The sequence below is a fragment of the Labrus bergylta genome, chromosome 16 (assembly GCF_963930695.1).
Source record: "Labrus bergylta chromosome 16, fLabBer1.1, whole genome shotgun sequence".
Lineage (NCBI taxonomy): Eukaryota > Metazoa > Chordata > Actinopteri > Labriformes > Labridae > Labrus > Labrus bergylta.
Genome location: NC_089210.1, coordinates 21,469,997 through 21,491,231, shown reverse-complemented (window position 1 = coordinate 21,491,231; position 21,235 = coordinate 21,469,997). Strand labels below are relative to the sequence as shown.

Below are 21,235 nucleotides of genomic sequence, written 5' to 3'. Positions count from 1 at the left end.
CCCAGGTACATGTCACCCCAATTTATCTCCCTCTGAGCATCCCTGCACCTTCCCTCATCCTCCTCCTCTCCACCAACATCAGTCTCTCCCTCACTTTCTGCTCTCCAGTGCTTGCGCTTGCTCTCCGTCTACCTTCCTCTCTCCTCTCATCTTGCCTCCCTCCCTCTCCTCTTCCTCCTCCTCCTTCTCCTCCTCTTCCTTCTGCTGCGCTCTCGACTGGTTCTCATTCCCCCTCGCTCACACACTCAGCCAGCATCCTCCCCATCCTCTCCACTTTTCTACCTTCACACTCACCTCTTCGCGCCTCCCTCTGTCTGCTCCTCTCGCCTCTTTTCTTTTTTTTCCCTCCATCACCTACTAACACATATCATCTCTGGCATCTCTCCCCCGGCTCCCTCCTCCATCTCTTCAATTCCTCCCTCTTTTCACACACACTCAACCTTGCTGTCTCACGCGTGTACACACACTCATACTGATTGGCACCCAAGGACAGAGCACCCTCTCTCCCAAACCGGCGACCGTGCACTGTGCTTGTGCCGCCTGCCGGTTTCTTGACTCTGAGCTCAGCTGAAGAAGAGGACGAGGAAGAGGCCATGGAGCACAGTCACATTTTCCCTGCTTTTTCCTCTAATGGGAGCACCTGGAGCCCAGGGCAGCATCCATCTGAGGTTACCCAGGGATGCCCCCTCGGACCACTGCCGGTCATCTACTACAGCGTCCTGCTCTGTCTCGGCCTGCCTGGTAAGACACTTGCACATGTTTGAGTGTTTTATGTGTGTGCATTGATCACATGCCAACTCTTTCCGTGTTAATTTGCACAAATTTGAGATTAGAATCTGCACTGGTGGGTTGCAGGAGTCACGCTTTGCATGTTGATCAGTTGTGCACTTGTATGTAGGCTTGAGTGTGTGTCATGCACAGCTGCTCCTCAATGTCAGACACTGTTGATTTGTCATTCTGACCTTGTGGCAGTCATTTGTACATGTGTGTGTACTTTGTGTGTATTTGTCTGTTGGAGTTTGCTTCCATATGTGTCTCTTAAGTTGGAAAAACAGACCCTACATCCAGTGGATAATTTAATCTTGTTATAACTTAAAATTATACAATTAAAAAAAAATCAATCTGAGGTTGATATTGATGTATGTGTACAAGAAGGATTAAGTAAGTGATGACTCAAGAGTGACCTGTTGAGTGAGGGTTTCAATGACATCAGTGACCAGAATTAATTAATGACGCTTCCTGGTTGTGTCTTTACCCATCGACCCATGAGTCCATTCACAGTCACTGTCAGCCTCTGTCCCACTGCGTGATCTATGAGCGCTGACCTCGTCTCATACAGGGAGGCAAAGCGATGTGTGTACACTAACCTTGCATGAGTTATATGAGTGTGTGTGTGAGAGAGAGCGACAAGGACAGAACACCTGGAGGTCAGCTTAAAGAGGAGACTTGTAGATGCTTAATAACAGAGATATAGGAGCAAACAATACAATTCCTTCAGATATTCAGATGCATCTTTTATTTTAAAGATTGCAGACAAACATCTGCTCACTGAAAACTAAGAGCTGCCTGTTGCGACACAGCCTAAATAGTGGATTTCCACATAAGTCCCACCTCATGCAAGGCAAATAGCCAATCATTGTAAAGGATTTGGGGTGGCCAATAAGATTTCAAGGGGGGCCCATAGGGCTCAACAGTGTGGTGCCGGAAGTAAAAATCCTATTCATTTTCTCCATAGCGGATTTGATTATTAGCATAACCATCCAAGGCAGACTTACCACGAGCTACCCGAGTATAAAATGATCGTATCTGCTCCTGTAGGAGACACAAGTTTGAATTATATCAACCTCGTTTTAAGAAAAACAAGGTTTATTCGTGATATCCGGGCACTATCTACCCACGATCATAGAGTGTCACAGATACGTCTCTGATTGGTTGAGCTTGCTGTTACCATGGCAATATTTACCGCCCCTTGGCGCCATATGCGAACAGTGAAGTTTTGCTAGCAGGCTAGCTAGTTAGTTAGCTAACTTGACATGTACTAATAACCTTGTAATGCGGCTGTGAATGTAGTTTATATAGATAGTACAACACTTGTGTTAACAGTATAAACACTATAACAACCACAACAGTTACTTTTAAGAAGAAATGTTTGTGGGATGGGTAGTTCCTTGACTCCCGATGAAAAATGATATACACAGTTTTGTACCTTTGCCTTTTTTCCAGTTTTTTAATGCCGTTTTGATTCTATATTAAATGTACCATAGTCACGAGTATTGGGGTAGCTGGTTGTCGTGGTTCCAGCAATCTCTTGATATAAGGATTTTGTGAAAAATCAGGGGAGGATTTTAATGGGGAAATTTACTTCCGGAAACAGACCAACCGAAAAAGTGGGCGGTCACTGTTGAGTTCTATGCCACCAGTGTCTACCCCTCTGGACATTCCCCTGAGGTTAATAGATACAGGTAAGTGACTTTAAGTTTTAGGTAAATTAACAAACATAATAGTAAAAACTTCAGGGGACTTACATAAGATACAATAAACAGTAAAAAAATAAAGTATTTAAAGCAATATAGGAGAAAATATGTGAAATAGGGATAGTTTTAGTAAAAACAGACAACACTTAAGCCCAGTGAGGACTAATGTGACACTTAACTCTGAAGTTAACGCTCGAGTTTAAAGCTCCTGAGGAGTTTTTATCTGGTTTTGAAAAAGACTTAACAGTACGAATGCCTCTATATGAGCTTCCAAAGCCAACAAGAAAGCATCAGCAACAAGATTTATAATTTCCACATAGTTATTTTTAACATTTGTTAACACTGCCACCGGGAAGGTGTAAGACAATGTGAGTTACAGCACCCTGCTTAAACAGCCTTTGTTGAAATTCCCCGCAGTAAAGATTCACCGTGAGTGATCAGATGACTGATGTGAAAGCAGGGAGAGATTCTTAAACAGTAAATACAGCTTCAAACATATGTACAGGACAAGATCAGTGCAGAGGCAAGACTGCTTTGTCCACATGGGTCACCAAAATCAACAAAAATCATTCTGTGGAAAAAAAAAAAGAATAAAGGATAGTTCAATGGGTTTACTATTCGACCCTTGTATTACAGTTACATACTCATACACTCTGTATCCCTTTACTTTGATAGAGACTGGGAGCTCAACCTAAGCTGTTCTGGTTTAAAAAACGAATGTGCAATGCAGAGTTTTCAAAAAGCTGTTTGCATGCCTCAGCTGCAGTAGATTTGCAGTATCAGTAAAAGTACAGATCTGTCCGTCTCCTCTAATTAATTCCCTCAGAAAGCCAATCTAGTCTTGCACAAGCAATCCTCTGCGCTGCCATTTAAAGTTTTTATTCGATTCTGCTTGCCGAGGCGTCTTTACAAATGTGACTGAGGCTGTTTGTTTAATCAGTGAGCAACAATGACCCACGGGTGTAATGCAATCCTACAATAGTTGTCTGAGTTAATGGCAGAGTCGACTGCAGACGGCTGATTCTTTGCAGCTGCGCGAGTTCGACTTATTCAATCATTATGACACAGCTCGTTGGGCTCACGCTGAATCATGAATGTTTCATGAGCATGTGTGAGTATAGTAGCGGCGTGACCTACAGACACGGGTGCACAACGCTCCCAGATGGATTGGAGGGTGTTACCTTGATTACCAGCTTGTGTTTCGTTAGTTAAGAGCAACAGGGCTGCACAGAGACGTCCTTATGCCTGTATAGGTTTCTCACCTTTGCTGACATTTAAGCTTTAGGCAGAGAAAGAAAGAGAGAGAGGGGGGTAAAGAGCAGACGAAGATGAAGGAAGGTAATGAGAAAAGGAAATATGCAGGTCAAGTGATGGGAAATGATTGCTTGTTGACCTGCAAGGACACGATGAAGTGAGAGCTCAGGATGAACAGGTAACAGACGGAGAGTTTATGGAAGAGAAGAACATGCAGTAGAAGTCGAAGAAGAAGAAGAAGAAAAGAAGAGGAGGAAGAGGACTGCAGTTAAGAAAGAGATCCGAGCAGTAATAGAGAGAGAGAGATTAATAACGGCAGAGCCAGTGAAGTAGCACCTATTGAGCCCAGAGTGGGGGAGCCGCAGATGACAGAGCCGAAACGAATTGCCACATTTTTAATTAATCGCAAACTCTCTCTCTCTCTCTCTCTCTCTCTCTCTCTCTCTCTCTCTCTCTCTCTCTCTCTCTCTCTCTTCAGTCCAACACGTTGCTCCGGACAGAAACAGAAGTGTGCTGGAATAACAAACAGCACAGTGAAGGGAGTCGGTCACTATGACATGCTGTGATGTGAGGCCTGCTCTTTGTGCAGTGCAGCAGGCTGCATGATTTTAAATAGAGGTAACACTTTACAACACTGTTGCCCTCATAAGCATTTATTAATGCTTAATTACTGCCCAGTAATGGAGTAGTTAACTGTGCATTAATGGTTACACATCAGGTAGAAGCCTGCATACAAATAATTCAAAAAATAACTTTGATAACCATCATTAGTCCTTAATTAATTAAACAGTGGATCTTCAATAGTTTCCACAAGAAGCCCTGAGAGGACATACATTCATTTATGTTATTTTACCTTGTTTTCTTGTGATAATGAATAAACTGTAGTATTGTTACCTTGGGATAGCATTGCCAGCCTTCCCGTGACAAAAAAGTTAATTTCAGCCGTTTTCTTTAGATCAACAATGAGATCTTGGGAAAACCTGCGTTGTTAAAAAAATGGAGTAAAATAAAATACTTGAGTGTATGTCCACTAAGGGCTTCCTTAGTTTTCAAACACGTTTTCACCAAAGAAAAAACCAACAGAGGTCAAATCCCTGAAGTTCTCAGATGATAGTTCAACAGTTCTTCAAATGAGAGTCTTTCAGGTTATATCTAAAAAGTATAAAAAAAATACACAAACTGTTCAAATATTAATTAAACTAATGTTTATTCAAACAGCATATTGCTCATACAACTCATTGCACAGCTTGCATAACTGTCGCATCCATATTTAAAAAACAACACTTTCTTTGTTAGCTTCATGCTAACACATAATGGAAATTTCCATGAGTCATAATGGAAATTTCCATTATGGGGCTCACAGAAATATCCTGGGATTGTGATTTTTTTTTTAACTAAGAGACAATATGTTTTATTGAAAAACCACACATGCACTCAAAATGATCGTCTGTGAACCATATAGACTTTTCATCAGTCGCTGTTTTTTCATTCTTCATGAGTCATACATCACTCATGATCTGCACATTGATTAAGCATTCATAAATGCATATGAGCTCAGCAGTTTAAGTGTTACCCAAAGCGTTAACCACAAAAAGACATTCTGTCTGGTTTGTTAGGCAGTACGGAACGATTTCATGAGACATCACTGTTGGTTCATGTGAGGTTAGGCTGAACAAACTGCTGCTCTCCGGAGTTTTTGAGCTGAAGTTATTTATTTTTACACCATCACTTCTCTTTAAAGGTGTATATACATTTTACCTGCACACATGCATTTTAAATCCCATCTGCTCAGCCTTGAGGTCACTGTTGATGCGTGAGTATGTCTCCATTTGAATGATGTGCAAATCTTTTTATGGTAATGAAACGTCTGCATTCCAAGATAGTTCAGCAGGGCCCAGAGCCTCCGAGAGGATTACATTTAATTCCGTGCTCTTCTATTGAACAATTATTCACTTGTGAAATTTTATTAAATTAGTCCCGAGGCTCTCGTAACAGAATTATCAACAACTTGCAAAATGTTGATGCATGTCGATGCAGCAACATGTTTTCTCTGATATCACGTCTTTTACTCTTTCACTTTTTCTATTCATAACATCTTCATGTATGAATTCGAAGCCCCACACTGCTGTGTTCAGGTATGTTTGTGGGTGCTCTGCAAAGCTCTTCATAAAACTACTGGAAAGCTTTACATTAATATTGAAGGTCATTCAATACAATCAATCAATACATTTGTATTTGTATAGCATCAACTCATAAGTGTTATCTCGAGACACTTTACAAAAAACAGGTAAAAGACCTTACTTAATGATTTATTACAAAGACCCGGCTTAATCATTCAATTCAGTTGAACCGTGGTCTAAGAAGAGTTTAGGTCATTAACTTAGTCTTTAATGTGATAATTCATCAGAAGATTTTTTGCATTTATGATGTAACTTGCTTTGAACAGACTTTGTGAGACTTTCCGAAGGGGCTGGTAGGAAAAGTGTCAGGGTGAATTAATCTGTCCGTTTGTGTTCACAACTTCACCCCTCTCTGAGTGCAATGCAGACTCTTCTATGCTCTTATTCCAGATGTGTCAGTGCATTCCTACCCTCTTCCTTTTAGCATGTCATGGTGGGTTTGTCTACTGACAATCAGCGGTGTGCCTATAGCACATGAGAGAGTTTGAAAAACATGTCCTCCCACTCCCACTTATCCATTCACCCAAGAGGGAAAAGGTCACAGATGTTAGGCGCTAACGACCCCGTGTTTCACGTCACAGTCCAGGCCAAGTGAGCCACTAATGAAGAAATGAGCCCCATTGATTTTCAGTTTGTGCTATTGATCAGTCAATCTGCAGCAGTGACAGGGCATGTGTGATGGGGCGGGGGCTTGTTAAAAGATACTATCACTTCTAAGGAGGATTTTGAGATTAGGGACACTAATTTGTTTCTTATTTATGGAACTGGACAAAGAGGACAGCAAGTTTGTAAAAAAAAAAAAAAAAAGGGAATATGAGGGTTTGGGAAATTTTGCCATTTCCACACTGACAAGTTTTTTGCAAGTTTGAAAGCACCATTTGTTAGCCTAGCTGACAACAACAAAACTTTGCAGCCAAGAACACTTGAAATCCACTCATTATGTTTCTGTTTTCATTGCAAGATTTGGTAAATTATCAAACTGAGGATAATTATAATGCAGTAATTGGGATAATAATTTCCTCCTTCTGTACCTATCTCCCTCTCGTCTGCATTTAATTTCCCTGAATGTCTCTCCACTCTTTATACTTTTCACCTTTTTGTTTCCTGGCGCTGCCTCATAAAAACATCTGGGAGGGATTCAAAAGCTCATTTTTATTTTAAGCATTGTTAGCAAAGCCTTTAAGTAAATGAGCTTCTGTGATCTGCAGAGCCTCACTGTAAGGAATTTATAATAAACTATAACTGCTTTGTCCTAATATGGTTCCAGAAATTAAATATCCAGTTTCAATGCACAGCTTTGTCTCCCGTTTTAAAATCATAGTTTTTCTCTTTTTCTTTGTTGCTTAGTATCCGAAATGTCCTCCACATTTTTTGTTCAGGGGTTTTAAGGAATCATGTGCTTCATGTCCGGTCTGACACTTTGAGGAGACAAAAGGGAAATGGTTGTCATCAAGAACAAAGTGCATGTGACCTTTGAAGCAAGCTTTGATATTGAGCTCCTCTCTGTGTCCCCTCGCTTCTCTTCCTTTCTCCCACCGCCTCCCTGCATCACATCTCCTCCTCTCTCTCTCTTTCTGCCTCTGTCTCGTTCTTTTATTCCGTCTAATCCTCCCCTCCATTCTCTCTCGATAACCTGCTCTCTTTTTAACTCCCTGTGACCTTCCTCAGACCACACAGTCTCTAATCCATCATCTATTTCCTCATTCCTTCTCTTCTCTAGCATTTATTAATCTTCAGGTTAATCCTGCAAAGCTGAACCTCAATTTCCTCCTAATGACAAAAAATAAATCCTTAATTGCATTGCCAACTGTCTTTCTTTTTCTGTAAATGATTTTCTGTGTCAGTTGGGTATATGATGCCCTTGAGAAAGCCTGATGAACGTGCAAGGAGGTCGTGTTTTGCCACAGGTTTCGAGGGGTTAAACTTCACACTGTCATTTATCTGAACACTTCCCTTCATTGGCGGGATGAGTCAGCCTCGTTACACACCTCAGGGAGCATGCTGTGACTCCTCTTTTCCCGCTAAACAACGTCAATGGTCTCCCGTTATATTAGAGGAGCAGCAGGGGGGAGCGGAGAAAAAGCACTCCCACACAAATAGACAGAAGGGGTCACTCAAGCAAATACACACACAGCGACAAACACAAGTAAATGTAGACAAACAGACAAACCCACAGCAGGTCATTCTGATCTGCTCGCAGCTGGAGGCTCTAAATTGTCATTGCAATGAGAAAAAGGAACACATGGGGGAGATTTTGCATTGTATTTTGCAGTGAGATGCACATATCTCCATTTGCAAGCAGGGATGCATCTGCGTGTATGATTCCTCGTGTCTCTGTGCATCCTGCAAACTCGTCTGTCCCTGAATGTGCCACCTCATTCCTGCAGAATGGGAGGCATGCCCATTCAGCTCTGTATCCCCCCTCCTTTTCGTCAGCCCCACAGACAAAGTAAAGAGCAAGAGTCAATTGAAATGAATGGGAAACCCATAGCAGGCTGGCTGGAATTGAATGGAAATGTCAAGCTCACCACGGATCCCTTTTGTTTGTTGGTAGAAGGCCGCCGTCTCACCGGGGAGCCCAAACAGAATGACACCCATGGCAGTGACAGTGAACACCTCCCTGTTTCCATTTCCACATCTCTCCTCTCTGTTTAGCCGTTTGTGGATGAAGACAAACAGAAAGTCAGATACCTGAGGGGCAGAGACACAAAAGAGAGAGCGAGGCAATGGACCATATGTGAGGCACGTTTTGCAGGACTGTAGAAGATCTCCTTTTAGGAAATGTCAGCGCAGCTTCAGCAGGCAAGAGGCTGCAGGTGTTTCTTTACCTCTGACTGTCATGTGCTTTTAAGTATGGACTCGGAGGCAGTGATGCATTTAGAATTACACATGGTTTTGTGGCTTTAAGAATTATTTTTCAATTCTACATGTCTAAAGATTTGTAGTAACATATCTTTTCATTAAAGACATGACAGTGTTTTTTGCAATGTTGTAGTTTATTGTTGTGTCTTTGTGTAACCTTTTTTTTTTTTGCTTGATATAGCAGAATTATCCGAGAAGATTGTCCCTACTTTGATAATAAAGTATGTCGTGAGATAAGGCAGTGACACAACATTTACTTGGGTGAAACCTGTTTACAAGATTAAAGAATTAGAAACCTTACTCATTGATCGCTGCCTTATCATTAGACTTCTCTCCTTATCTAACAGGTGAGGGAGGTGTAGTCGGAGGCAGACATATACAGCTCTGAAAAAACCTCTAAAGCTCCACATTATGTTGCCACATATAGTAAGCCAAGTTATACATTTTGTGAAGAAAGACATTGCTGGAGGAACAAACTGTGACCCGTAAAAGAGCAGAAATAGACAGAAAGTGTAAGACCCGCAGGAGACACACAAATCAATAACAAAGTCAACAAGATTCAGCATGAAAGCAATTTAACTGGCCTGTGAAGAGGTCTGTGTGGCATACAAGGGGTGGGGGGGTGACAATATTGGGGGGGGGGGGGGGGGGGGGGGGGGGGGGGGGGGGGGGGGGGTGCAATGTAATCCAGCATATTATTGTCTTGTTGAGCCTTGTAAACTGCTCTGACATCTCATTTATGGTTATTGATAGATTGTATGCTAATGAATTGGTGCATCCCTAATGATCTGTGTGTGTGTGTGTGTGTGTGTGTGTGTGTGTGTGTGTGTGTGTGTGTGTGTGTGTGTGTGTGTGTGTGTGTGTGTGTGTGCGTGTGTGTGTGTGTGCGTGCGTGCATGCATGCGTGTATGTCCTGCTGAACATCCTCCAGTCTGGCAAGGACATTGTCAGTCATTATGCAGAGCCTGCTTTGTAATTTGTAATCAGCTGATAGTGGCTGAGGCTGTGAAGTGTGATGTACCAGACTTCAAGCTGCCATATTTAATCCAATCCCAGATCTATTACTCCTGAAAGAACCACAGCAAACACACACACACACACACACACACACACACACACACACACACACACACAAACATACATGGACAGTGACAGCTACTAAGTACATTGATGCAGATCGCTGTCAGAGGAAACAGATTGGACGTGGATTCATGCTGCAGCAGCCTGTTTCACTAAATGAGGTTTGTTAGAAACAGAGTAGGATGGATACATTATTGTTTGTTTAGGTAATTGAACTTCCACAGCATGAAATAGGAAAATTATTGATTCTCTCAAATAATGCCTCTATAAGTTACACTTCATGTCACGTTGGTATTGAATCGACATTGAACGTTCTTAATGTGCAATTGCTGACAAACAAAGAGTCTCCTTCTAGGAAAAAATAGGCTTTTCCAAATAGGCAAATGACATTATGAACCTGCAACCAAACAAACATCACCTTGAAACAAAATAAATAAACATCATAATTTTCTGCTAAAAAACATGTATTTCTCAAATGTCTCATTCAGCTTTTCAGACATTAAGAAAATCACTTTATATACATGAAAGGGTTAAATATATAAACGTCTGGTCCATTTAGTTTTTGCAACTTGCAGTGCCATGCAGAAATGTTTTTAATCCTGGGTCCATGTTTTGTGAGACTCAAGCAGTGATGAAAAATGAAGCCAATGCAGAAGTGCAAAAACCTGCAGTTCCTTTAGTGTCCACTTGAGGCTGGCGTCAAAAGCCAATTAATCTCCATTAGGCCCCATATTATAATTTAACAGCAGATAGTCTCTATCGCTTATTTCTTTATTTGTTAAAAACTATATGGAGGGGTGATGTTTTCATAATGTTAAAGGAGCAATCTGTAAGATATCTACTGAATTAAATCATAATGATTCAGATACTGATTCTACCCGACCTAAAAACCCTAACCTTAACCCTAACCTAAAACACCTCAACATTTTCTCAATAAGCAGAAACATGGTTTAAAGACTGATTCAGAGCCAGCTAAACACTGAAGCTTCAGTGTCCCCTACATGGCAACTCTCGTTAGCAATTGACTCTAAGGTTGAGGCGGCGGGGAGAGACGGCTCTCTCCAATGTTTTGAAGTTTTCAGGAACTTTGTGCAAGTGCGAAAGTGCTTTCTGATTCACTGACTCCTCCAGGTGTGTGAGAGGCTTGAGCATGCTCACAACTTATGTGGTAACGGGACAGGGGACAGGAAACAAATCGTGTTATGAGGCTGTTCAATTCCATTTCTGTACCGCAGTTCCACTTGAGAGGCAGAAAGCTGTGCTCCTCCTGTCTAATGCAGGTGCACAGTGGTCATGCTTTGCAGTGGGATAAATTACATCCAGACCTCTTTGTCCACGTTGTTTTTTAGCAGAAAGCAACAGAGTAGTGGTCCCCCTCCTGGGCTTTTTAACTGTCCTGTGGAGAAAGCTAGAGAGGTCGAATAAACAAACCAAAGGAAGCAAGAGAAACGCTTCATTTTGCCACATGGATGAGACGGTATGAGGATATATTTTGGGGAAATGGACTTAAGATTGAAAAAGGCAGGAAGACAGGAGGAGATGGGGTGCCTTTGTGCTTTCTTTTAGGAACTAAATTGCCGGAGGCAGGCAGGAGTGAGCTCAGCAGATTGCCAAGGCTATGATGCTGCACATTGCCCTCCTGTTGTTGTTGTTGTAGCTTTACTCTTTATTAGAGATAACAATTTGGCCAGAGGGAGACACAGGTGCTGCTGGAATTACAGAGCAGGTGTACATGAAAGGGCAGAGGGGACGGAAGCAATGGGGGGCGGGAGGGGTGATAACAGCTTTTACCTTATTGCAAAAGAAAATTTTAAGGAGGAACTATAGAGTATTTATTAAGGATGTAACCACCATTATGGTTTTTCCACTGCCTTTAAAGCTCATTTTTGCCATCTTGGCCGTCACCATGTTGGCTTTGTGAGGGCAAAAGTATTTGGAAAAAAAGATAGGGCTGAAGCAAGCGAATGAGCTCGCAAACCATCAACAGAAAGAAATAGTATTTTTGGCTGTGGCTGACCTCCAGGGAAAAGTAAACAACCGTGACTCAAATGCACAATTCACTACAAATATTAGAAATAAGCCTTCATGCAGTCAGGTATGGGTAAAACAGACAGAAACATGCTAATTAGGGTTAACATATCAGTAAAAATAATCCTAGAAACACTTGAGCAGAGACTTCTTTGAAACTGCAAAGCAAGGCAACCCTACAGGACTGTTGTGTACAGCCAATGTCTATAGCAGAACAATTAAGGGCGTTATGACTTGTACTACAAGCAGAAATCAAAACACTTCTGATGCCGTAACCTGGTGTTGAGCCAACTGGTTCTGGATTATTCTGCAGAATTTGTGAATGCTGAAATATTATTTGGAAAAGAATTCACCCTGGATGCTCTTATGTTTGGTAGCTACTGTACAGTGGTGGTGAAACTCTTCCACAGAAGTGAAACTCTTTTGTCCTTATCTTTGTACTTGGATGTTGTACAGTAACTTTGTGTTGCACTTATAAAGTCTGCTGCAGCCCTTTCAATTGCCTGCCGACTAACACACATTTTTCTCTCCTTCTCCTGCCCTAACCCTCACCCCATTCCTTTTCCAATCTCACACTTTTTTTTTATTTTTCCATCATTTCCCAATTTCCTTCACCTTTCTTCTTCTTTCAATCACCTTTCTGTATCCCTCCCTCCCCAGCTAACATCCTGACGGTGGTCATCCTGTCACAGCTGGTGCTGCGTCGTCAGAAGTCCTCCTACAACTATCTCCTGGCTCTGGCAGCCGCCGACATCCTTGTCCTGTTCCTCATTGTGTTTGTCGACTTCATTTTGGAGGATTTCATAATGGCCGCGCCGCTGCCCCTGTCGCTCAACAATGCGGTGCAGGTTTTGGAGTTCTCCTCCATCCACACCTCCATCTGGATCACCGTGCCTCTCACCATCGACCGCTACATCGCTGTTTGTCACCCGCTGCGCTACCACACAGTCTCCTACCCTGCCCGCACTCGAAGGGTAATATTTGCTGTGTATATCGGGTGCCTGCTCTCTGCAGCTCCTTATTACTGGTGGCCTGAGCTGTGGCACAGCCTGCCCGGGGTGAGGAGCGGTGGAGGAGGAGAGGGTAACAGGAGAACCGTGGCCCAGCATGTCCTTGTGTGGGCCCACTGCGCCACTGTCTACCTCCTCCCCTGCACCGTCTTCTTCTCCCTTAATGCTGCCATCGTTCGAAAGCTGCGCAGACGCCGCAGCTGTTTCCGTCTGCGCGGCTACTCCACCGGCAAGACCACCGCCATCCTCCTCGCCATCACCTCCGTCTTCGCCGTTCTGTGGGCTCCACGTACCCTCATGATCCTCTACCACTTCTACTCCCCTCCACCTGCGTCACGAGGTGCTGGCGTGCTGCTCCACATGCTCACAGATCTGGCTAACATGCTCGCACTGCTCAACACCGGCGTCAACTTCTTCCTCTACTGCTTCATCAGCAAGCGATTCCGGGGAATGGCGGCCAACGTGCTGCGAGCCATGGTGCACTGCCGGAAGCAGCCGCCTCCGTTTTACGCCAGCCACAACTTTTCCATCACGAGCAGCCCCTGGATCTCACCGGCCAACTCCCACTGCATCAAGATGTTGGTGTACCAGTACGACAAAAACGGGAAGCCAATCTGCATTTCCTCCTGAGCTGTCAACCGCCAGCAGCTACCGCCACACTCAGCAGAACGGGAATATATTCAGGCTTTGTCTACTTGGTGACCAGATTACTCACGTGGGACTCTTTGAGGCTTGAAAATGTCAACACGCCCGGAGAGCACAGAGGCGACGGTTTAGCTATAGCTTTCAGTGATAACAAAGTGGCAAGCTAGCAGGACGGATAAAGAAACAGCAGGTATTCATAAAGCTGAGACCAGCTGAGAAAGGTTGATTGTTTCCTCCAGCAAAAAAAAAAACCACTTACTGTAAGAGACTGACTGATAAAGGGGTCTCATCACCATCTATCACTGACTTTCATAGGCCGATGTTTGTATCAGTGATAAACCATGACTGGATGAGTCCTTGGTGAAGCATCAAACGTCTGCTGACAGTGATTTTTTTTATGGTCGCTCGCCATTGCACAACAGTGACGAGCCTCGAGCAGATGTGTCGTTTTTCCTTTGGGAGTCATTTCCAGACATCACGCAGAGTTTCCTGCCAGAGTCTTGGCACTAAACGGCTCACCTTAGAGGGGTGATTCACTCAGGCCGAGCCAGCGACGGCGTGTCCATTGTCCACGGTTATGACTGTCTGTCAAGCACTTCAAAACAGCGCTGTAGTTTCCAGTTTAATATGCAGAAGAGTCTCAAAGGCTTGTTAATTTGTGCTTTTATTCAATGAACAGGCCTCCCTGACTTTCCTCATCCTAGCAGTGCAGGTCACCTTCAAGTCGGCACTCGCTATGGAAGTTATCCCACAACCAAGCTCAAAGATTGTCAAAGGATGAGTAGACGCTCTCCTTACTGTTGGTTCAATATTTATTAAACATGACTGTTATTGTAGCTGCACAAAAAAACACAACAAAAAGAAGTTAATTGGAGTTGGTTTAGCTCCAAGGTGCCATGAACCTAGAAATCGCATTTCCACATTAGGAAGAGGACATTTTTTCTGCTTTTTGTAGATAGATCCTTGATTAACCTTTAATGGACCTTGATGACTTACTGTTAGCCATTATGTGGATGAATACAATGAATGTATCTCTTAAACCCTTTAGCTTTCTAAGATAATGAGAAAAAACAGAGAGAGAGAGATTGAGAGGATAAAGCAATCGGCCATCCTTTTAGTTTCAACTTTTATGAGATTTTCTTTCCTATCATGCAGCAGTGAATTTGATCTCAGGGCCACAGAGAGGCATTTCAGCGCTGTTTGTTCTGCTGTCCAAGTAACATTTAACACCCAAACATAGTCCTCTGCATCAACTCCATCTGGAACCTGCCTGGTTACAAACCATAAATGTGAGCACGCACACACACACACACACACATTCATACACTCTGCACTGTATTAAGAACACATTAAGATCAGTGCACAACTATTCTGCAGACACCTTGAGGCATCGGCGGTGTTCATCTAGCTACAGAGAATGGAGCTTTGCCAAAGGGCAGATTTCTGCTAATAACTGCCAGGAGGGATCAGACACATCTGGCCTTTTGTATTAATGGATAAGGCTTTAAATCTGATTGATGTTAGGTGTGTCTGTCATAGCTGATAATGTCACGACCTCCAGACTCTTGTTTAACACTCAAATATCTGACGCACTTAAAAAGGCAACAGCAGCTGTGTCGTTACTCTTTTTCTCACCATATCAACTATCGGAGCAGAAACTGTCTGCGGCTGAAAATCAGAGCAAAGAGTACAAATCTGTGTCATGGAGTATAGCAGGGATATGAACTTGCATTATTTATCACTCTTGTTTCTCTTCAGATCAGATCAATCTTTTTGCCCTTAACTAAAGATTTTCATGGAGAGGGATAATGAGAGTATTTCTGATTGTGATTTCTGATTTTGGATTAATTGGCCTTAGGTTGTCTGTCTCATTATTTTGATCAGTAAGCGTGTATTAAAAGCAGTGATAAATCAAAGGGCTGCATTTTTTGACGTAGAGCTAAAGTTGGTAGAAATGCAGCTCTATTTTACTTACAGAACTGTAAGGCTTCTGCTTTATATGTTTTCAAAACCAAGATTTAATTCAGATAAAGAAAAATGAACAGATCAAGGTTGTAAAATAATAACGTTTCAGTCAGTTTTCAGTCAGTGAGTGCTACATTGCAAATAAGGGCTGAATATAAGGTTCTGACTCATGGCTTACGTAAAGGTGCATTCATTCTTTTAACTAAAAAAACCCTAACCCAATTCTCCCACATCTAAACTGCCCCTTTTTTCAGTTTTGCACTCAGAAACTAACTGGCCCTGCCGACTTTCAATTCCTTTTTCCTTTTTTTTTTTTATCACAAATTGATTTCCTTAAAATTGCAAAACAAATAGAGGACGACCAATTTCCACATTCTCCTCAACTCCTTTACTCTGCGTTCCTCCCACTCATCCAAACCCACCCCAAACCCACCCCCGCTTTATGTCAAAAGCACTCGTTTAGAGTTAATTCTCTCAAGGGTTCCTTTTTTTCTTAAAGAAACAATTACCTTTAAGTACTTTTTGTGCATCTTTGTCCACCAGAAAATCACCCTGTCAAAAAGCTGGTGGGTGTTAAAGACTATTTGATGGAGATAAATAGACAAAAAGTCAATAACCAATAATCACTCAGTGAGCTCATAGTGTGTGAAATAGTCAGGCTCGGCAGGAGGATACATTTCATTTAGTGTAAAGGCACTGAAATATGTGTTTTAATCCTAATCAATACGCCTAATGAGCAGATCAATAAGAAAGTAAGATCAGGAAAAAATGATTTTGGCTTCAGGCCAAGGAGTTCGTGCCAGATCAATGTTGCCATGGCAATAACTTCACGTGTTAAAACCGTCCAGTGTTTTCAGCCATGTTAATGTGACATTTGCGCGAGACCCTGCAGCTCATTTTAGAGGCCTCCAGGGAATGATGCATGCTGGGAAACCTAAGCAAAGGGATGAGTGGGGAGGGGGTTTTAAAGAGTGTCGCACACAGGTGTGCCTTTGTGTCCACACGTGACGCACTCTGGAGCAAGTGGAAGAGGTGTGTGTATGTGTGAGTATTTGTGTGTGTGTGTGTGTGTGTGTGTGTGTGTGTGTGTGTGTGTGTGTGTGTGTGTGTGTGTGGTCGGGGTGGGAAGAAATATCCTATCGTTATGAAAAAAAAACAGATATTAAAAAGATAACCCAGCATAAATCAATCAGACGGTGAAATTGTATTTTTTCTCTTACACAGGCTGCTCTAGTGTTTCCTCTCCATCTCTCTCTTTCTACAATGTGTGTGTGCATGTTTGTGTACAAATGTGTGTGTGTGTGTGTGTGTGTGTGTGTACATAATGTCTGTGCTATACAGAATGAAGCTGTAATATTTGTGCCATAGGACCTGTAATGTACGATTTAAACGATGTATTTATACTCAGTCTTGATGAATATAACTACATGCAGCACAGTATTATAAAGATATATCCATGAATGTAAAACTGAAGCTTAGAGCATCTTTGTCTGTATTTTTCTGATTGTGATTTTTTACATGATTACATTTTTTGAGCAGTCTTTGACCTTGGTCCACAGCAGTGTTACAGGACTGTGTTACAGGACTCATCTGGAGTGATTATAGGCTTGCATTAATCAGTTTTTCCTCCTAATGAATGTATTGATTGTATCAAGAGTATTTATTACTGTAATGTGACAGAGTATGCAGAAAAGTATTGGCTGATATCGATATTTTTGATTAACAAAATAAAGAACAGAATCTGTGAGCATTCAGATAAAGTGCTGATGATGTTGTGTCTTTTTTTTCTGCATATATAATCACACTTTAACTCAAAGAAAGACTTAGACATCATTGTAGGTATAAAACATTTGTTTTCAGCATAAACACATGAACATTTCAGACAGATCTGAGTTTGGAATTTGATTTTAGGAAATTCCTCTGATTGGTCTCAAACATTTTAATCAGGACTTTCAGATGTTTGCTTTTTGATGTTCCTCTATTAATTTTGTTTTATATATATATAGACCTTGTTAAAAAAAAATGGTTGTGCTTTAATTAATGGACAAAAAGAGATTTCTGAATTATGTTATGAAAATTATTATTTCATTATTTTTGATTGATTGATTTTGCATGGGAACCAGATAAAGCTCCACACTCCTACCTGCAATTCCCTTTTTTAAATTTAGCAGAAACATGTTTCCCACTCTCTCACTTTGCCCGGAAATCAATAACAACTGGTTGCCTGATTTTTTGTGGGGTTTACTCATAATAATGGTGATAACTTCATTGAAAATATTCAAAAACAGGTTCCAAAGTGCTTTATAGTTACAAAAATATAGTTTAGTGTCACCGGTAGCATAGTGGTAAGTGCACACACCCCATGTACAGAGGCTATAGTTCTCCAAGCGGGTCAATGACAGAAGTCATTTCAAAGAGGACACTGAGTATACCTGCCTGACACCAGACAGGAAGTTCACTGTCTGTTTACCTTATGGACTGGTTGACTAGTCTGAAGTTACATTCTGTTTAACTGATAGGGAAATTGGTTGCTTTAGGAACACACCTAGTTTATGATGTGTTCAATTTGATCACAAGTCAGAAATTCCAAAATGCAAGTCTAATTTGTGTCCGGACAACCCCTTGAAGTCGGAAGTCAGGCTCCAAAACACTTAGATACTTCAAGTAACCCCGAGTTACCAACTCGCAACAGGAACACAGTCAACTCAGATGTGACGTGATTCCCAGCTCCGACACCCGACATCCAAGGAAAATGGAACGCACCAATAGTCACAGTTAAGGTCATTTTTGTAAACAAACAAGATGGCTTCCATAAAAAATATTTTTTTACCATACAGTTATTAGTATATTATTATTTAATGCCGGCAAACTTCCTATGACATAATTAGAAAATTCCAGACTTTAAAAAGTATCTTCCAGTTTGGAATGAATCATTGGCTCTAAAGTAGAAAAGTCTTTAATAATCTGTTATGACTGCTAGAAAGCTTTTGGACAGAAATACTCCTGTCCAAAATCCAAACCCAAATTTCTGACTGTGTGTACAGCATTGAGATTATGCTTGCTACACAACAGGGTTTTTCATAAGTCACACTCACCATCTGCTCATTTTCCAACAGAATATAGAAGTGAATAGAAGATATCAGAGAATCAACACGTGCAAAGCGACCCAACACACATCAACAGTGTCCAACATGTCCTCCAGTCACAGTCTGTGTGTGTCTGTTAGTGTGGCAACACTTTCTTATAAGTCAGGGGGATTCACTGAACAATGCAGCAACAAACAGGGATTTGTTGTTTCACAGCACCAGCTCAACTGAAACAATCCAGGGTGGTAATCCTGAGCTCAGAGAAAAGAGATTTAGTCAAAGCTGGTCTCAGATAGTCTCAGGAGCAGGGGCATACAAAGTAAATAAAGGGGCAAGCTGTATGGAGTGTGACACCAGCACGCATAAAAACTTCATGCCATGTACAACAACCTTTATATCCACTGCAAGGGCACGCAGTGGAGGCTATTCTTTGTGTTTTGTTGCAGACTGGGCGTCCCTAGGCAGTCCTCATTGTGTTCTCTCGATTCTAAGGGTGCTGTATTATTTTTCTGCGCAGCAAGAGCACCCAATAGGAGACCTTATCGTGTTTTATTCAACTGGTTGGGCACAAAGGGCACCTTCTGATGTTATCTTAATCGCAAGGCTACTATTGTCAGCATCTTATCACCTGAAAGAATTCTTTAACGGGAATCAGAATCCACCACAAGGGCACAAACATTTTAACTTGATCATATTTTCTCCACTGAAAGAGCACCTTAGAGGTTGGAATATAGGTTACTGGAAAAAAGAAAAAGAAAAAAAGCAAATTATTTAAATAACGTGAGTTGTGTATGTGCCGCTACAACTATTTTTTTTATTTTTTTTGTGTGTACTCAAATACAACCACATGCAGCCATGCACAAAATACAAATCACAAATTAAATGTCTCAGTTAGTGTTTGGATTAAAGTACCACCCAAAATATCAAAATACTCGACATATGTATGAAATAAATTGACAAAGTGAAACCTAATGATGCCGTCTAAATGATACATTAATTTAAGTTAGTTTTGTAAACACATAATACAGTTTCAGTAAGTTTTTTTTACATTTTTTGGAAAGCCTTTTTTATTTTATTTTAGATAGCAAAAACGTTTTTGGACGATTAAGTTTTTATTATTTCGTTAGTTTTGAATGATAATTTACCTCTCCTACAAGGCGTGTAATGTTTCCTCCAACGCAAAGGTACCATGCAAGGCAACATCTGACCACTGACAATCTAGAGGGATCTTCATCACTGTAGTTTTAAAGGGCACTTTTTTTTACGCTTTTTCTCTACCATGAGGCATCCAAAAGAGAACATTTGTGTGTGTGTGTGTGTGTGTGTGTGTGTGTGTGTGTGTGTGGTGTGTGTGTGTGTGTGTGTGTGTGTGTGTGTGTGTGCGCGTTCCTGTGTGTGTGTGTCAAACTAAAGTCACAACAGCAGCGATGATTCAGCCGACACTTTGTCCCTGTCAGTATCAGGATAAGTGAGAAACAGTGAGTGAACTTGAGAACGAACACTCAAGAGTCTTCTTGGAGTTAAAGCAACACATGTGTGTCATCCTTTTCAAACGCCCCATGGTGACATCCACAGGCACAGCCAGCCAATCAGCACCCTGCTCATATTCACAGTCTACCAATCCTCAGAGCTCATGACAAGCCAGTTAACACCTCTCACTTTTACACACACACACACACACACACACACACACACACACACATCCACACACACACACACACACACACACACACACATCCACACACACACACACACACACACACACACACACACACACACACACAAAGAAAATCTCCTGCCAAATATGGCTGACTGTTAAGTGACATATCCCTACATAAGTCACTGCAGCTGAACAAAAGCTTCACTGTGTTAGCAACGACCTGCATCTGTCCCCTTGCAGTAAATCATCAAAACCACATTGTATATGCTGAGGTCACTGTGAGATAAAGTAGGTCCATTTGATAAATGTTCTGTCCACCTGTAAACATCTCTCATGTGATGCTCGTGCAGCAGGCGGGGAGAGTCAGAGAAAATGAGAGGATGAAGACAGAAAGATGGACAAACACTGGAAAAAAAGGAATGTGTGTGTCTTGTTCACTTGTGTGTTTGTGTGCACTGCCGAGTGTGAGGCTGCAGTGATAAAGATGGATGAGCCTGTCTGCTGCTGCTGCTGCTGTGATTGTGCTGCTGCAGATTGTGTGTGTGTGTGTGTGTGTGTGTGTGTGTGTGTGTGTGTGTGTGTGTGTACATGCAATGATTAATTATTTATTACCTGAGGCCGGTGTGTACATTTTGGAGTCAGAGGAAAACTGAAAAAAAGTAAAAGAGTGAAAAAAAAGAGGTGAGAAAAACATTACATCCCCTGAGCGTCACTGCAAGAACCTTTCTAAATCTATATAAGTCTGTCAATATCTGAAGCAGGGACTATAAATCATGCAATGTAAAGAAACAAGTCTGCAGATTTGTACTGTATCTTAAAACTAAAACAGGTTAGAATATGTATGTTTTTATTCAGCTCTGATAGTTGCTGGTCAATTATGCACAAATCAGTGGATGTATTTTATTTCTTTACGACTCTGTACATTCATATTGATTCAGCAACAGCATAATATTTGTGTCCTAGTCCATGAGAAACAGCAGGAGCTCTACAT

At 41.7% G+C, this 21,235-nt stretch overlaps 1 protein-coding gene across 1 annotated transcript; it reads left to right on the top strand.

The window, feature by feature from the left end:
• Positions 1–201: 201 nt before the first annotated feature.
• On the top strand, positions 202–16,633 carry gpr139 (G protein-coupled receptor 139). Its single transcript, XM_020636231.2, has 2 exons — positions 202–741; positions 12,539–16,633. Exons 1-2 carry the CDS (start codon positions 594–596, stop codon positions 13,516–13,518), a joined length of 1,128 nt encoding a protein of 375 aa, XP_020491887.1. The 5' UTR covers positions 202–593; the 3' UTR covers positions 13,519–16,633.
• Positions 16,634–21,235: the final 4,602 nt, after the last annotated feature.

Coding starts and splice junctions, on each gene's coding strand:
- gpr139 (XM_020636231.2), top strand. CDS start 594: ATGGAGCACAGTCACATTTTCCCTGCTTTTTCCTCTAATGGGAGCACC. Junction 742..12,538: donor GCTCTGTCTCGGCCTGCCTG/GTAAGACACTTG, acceptor CTCCCTCCCCAG/CTAACATCCTGACGGTGGTC.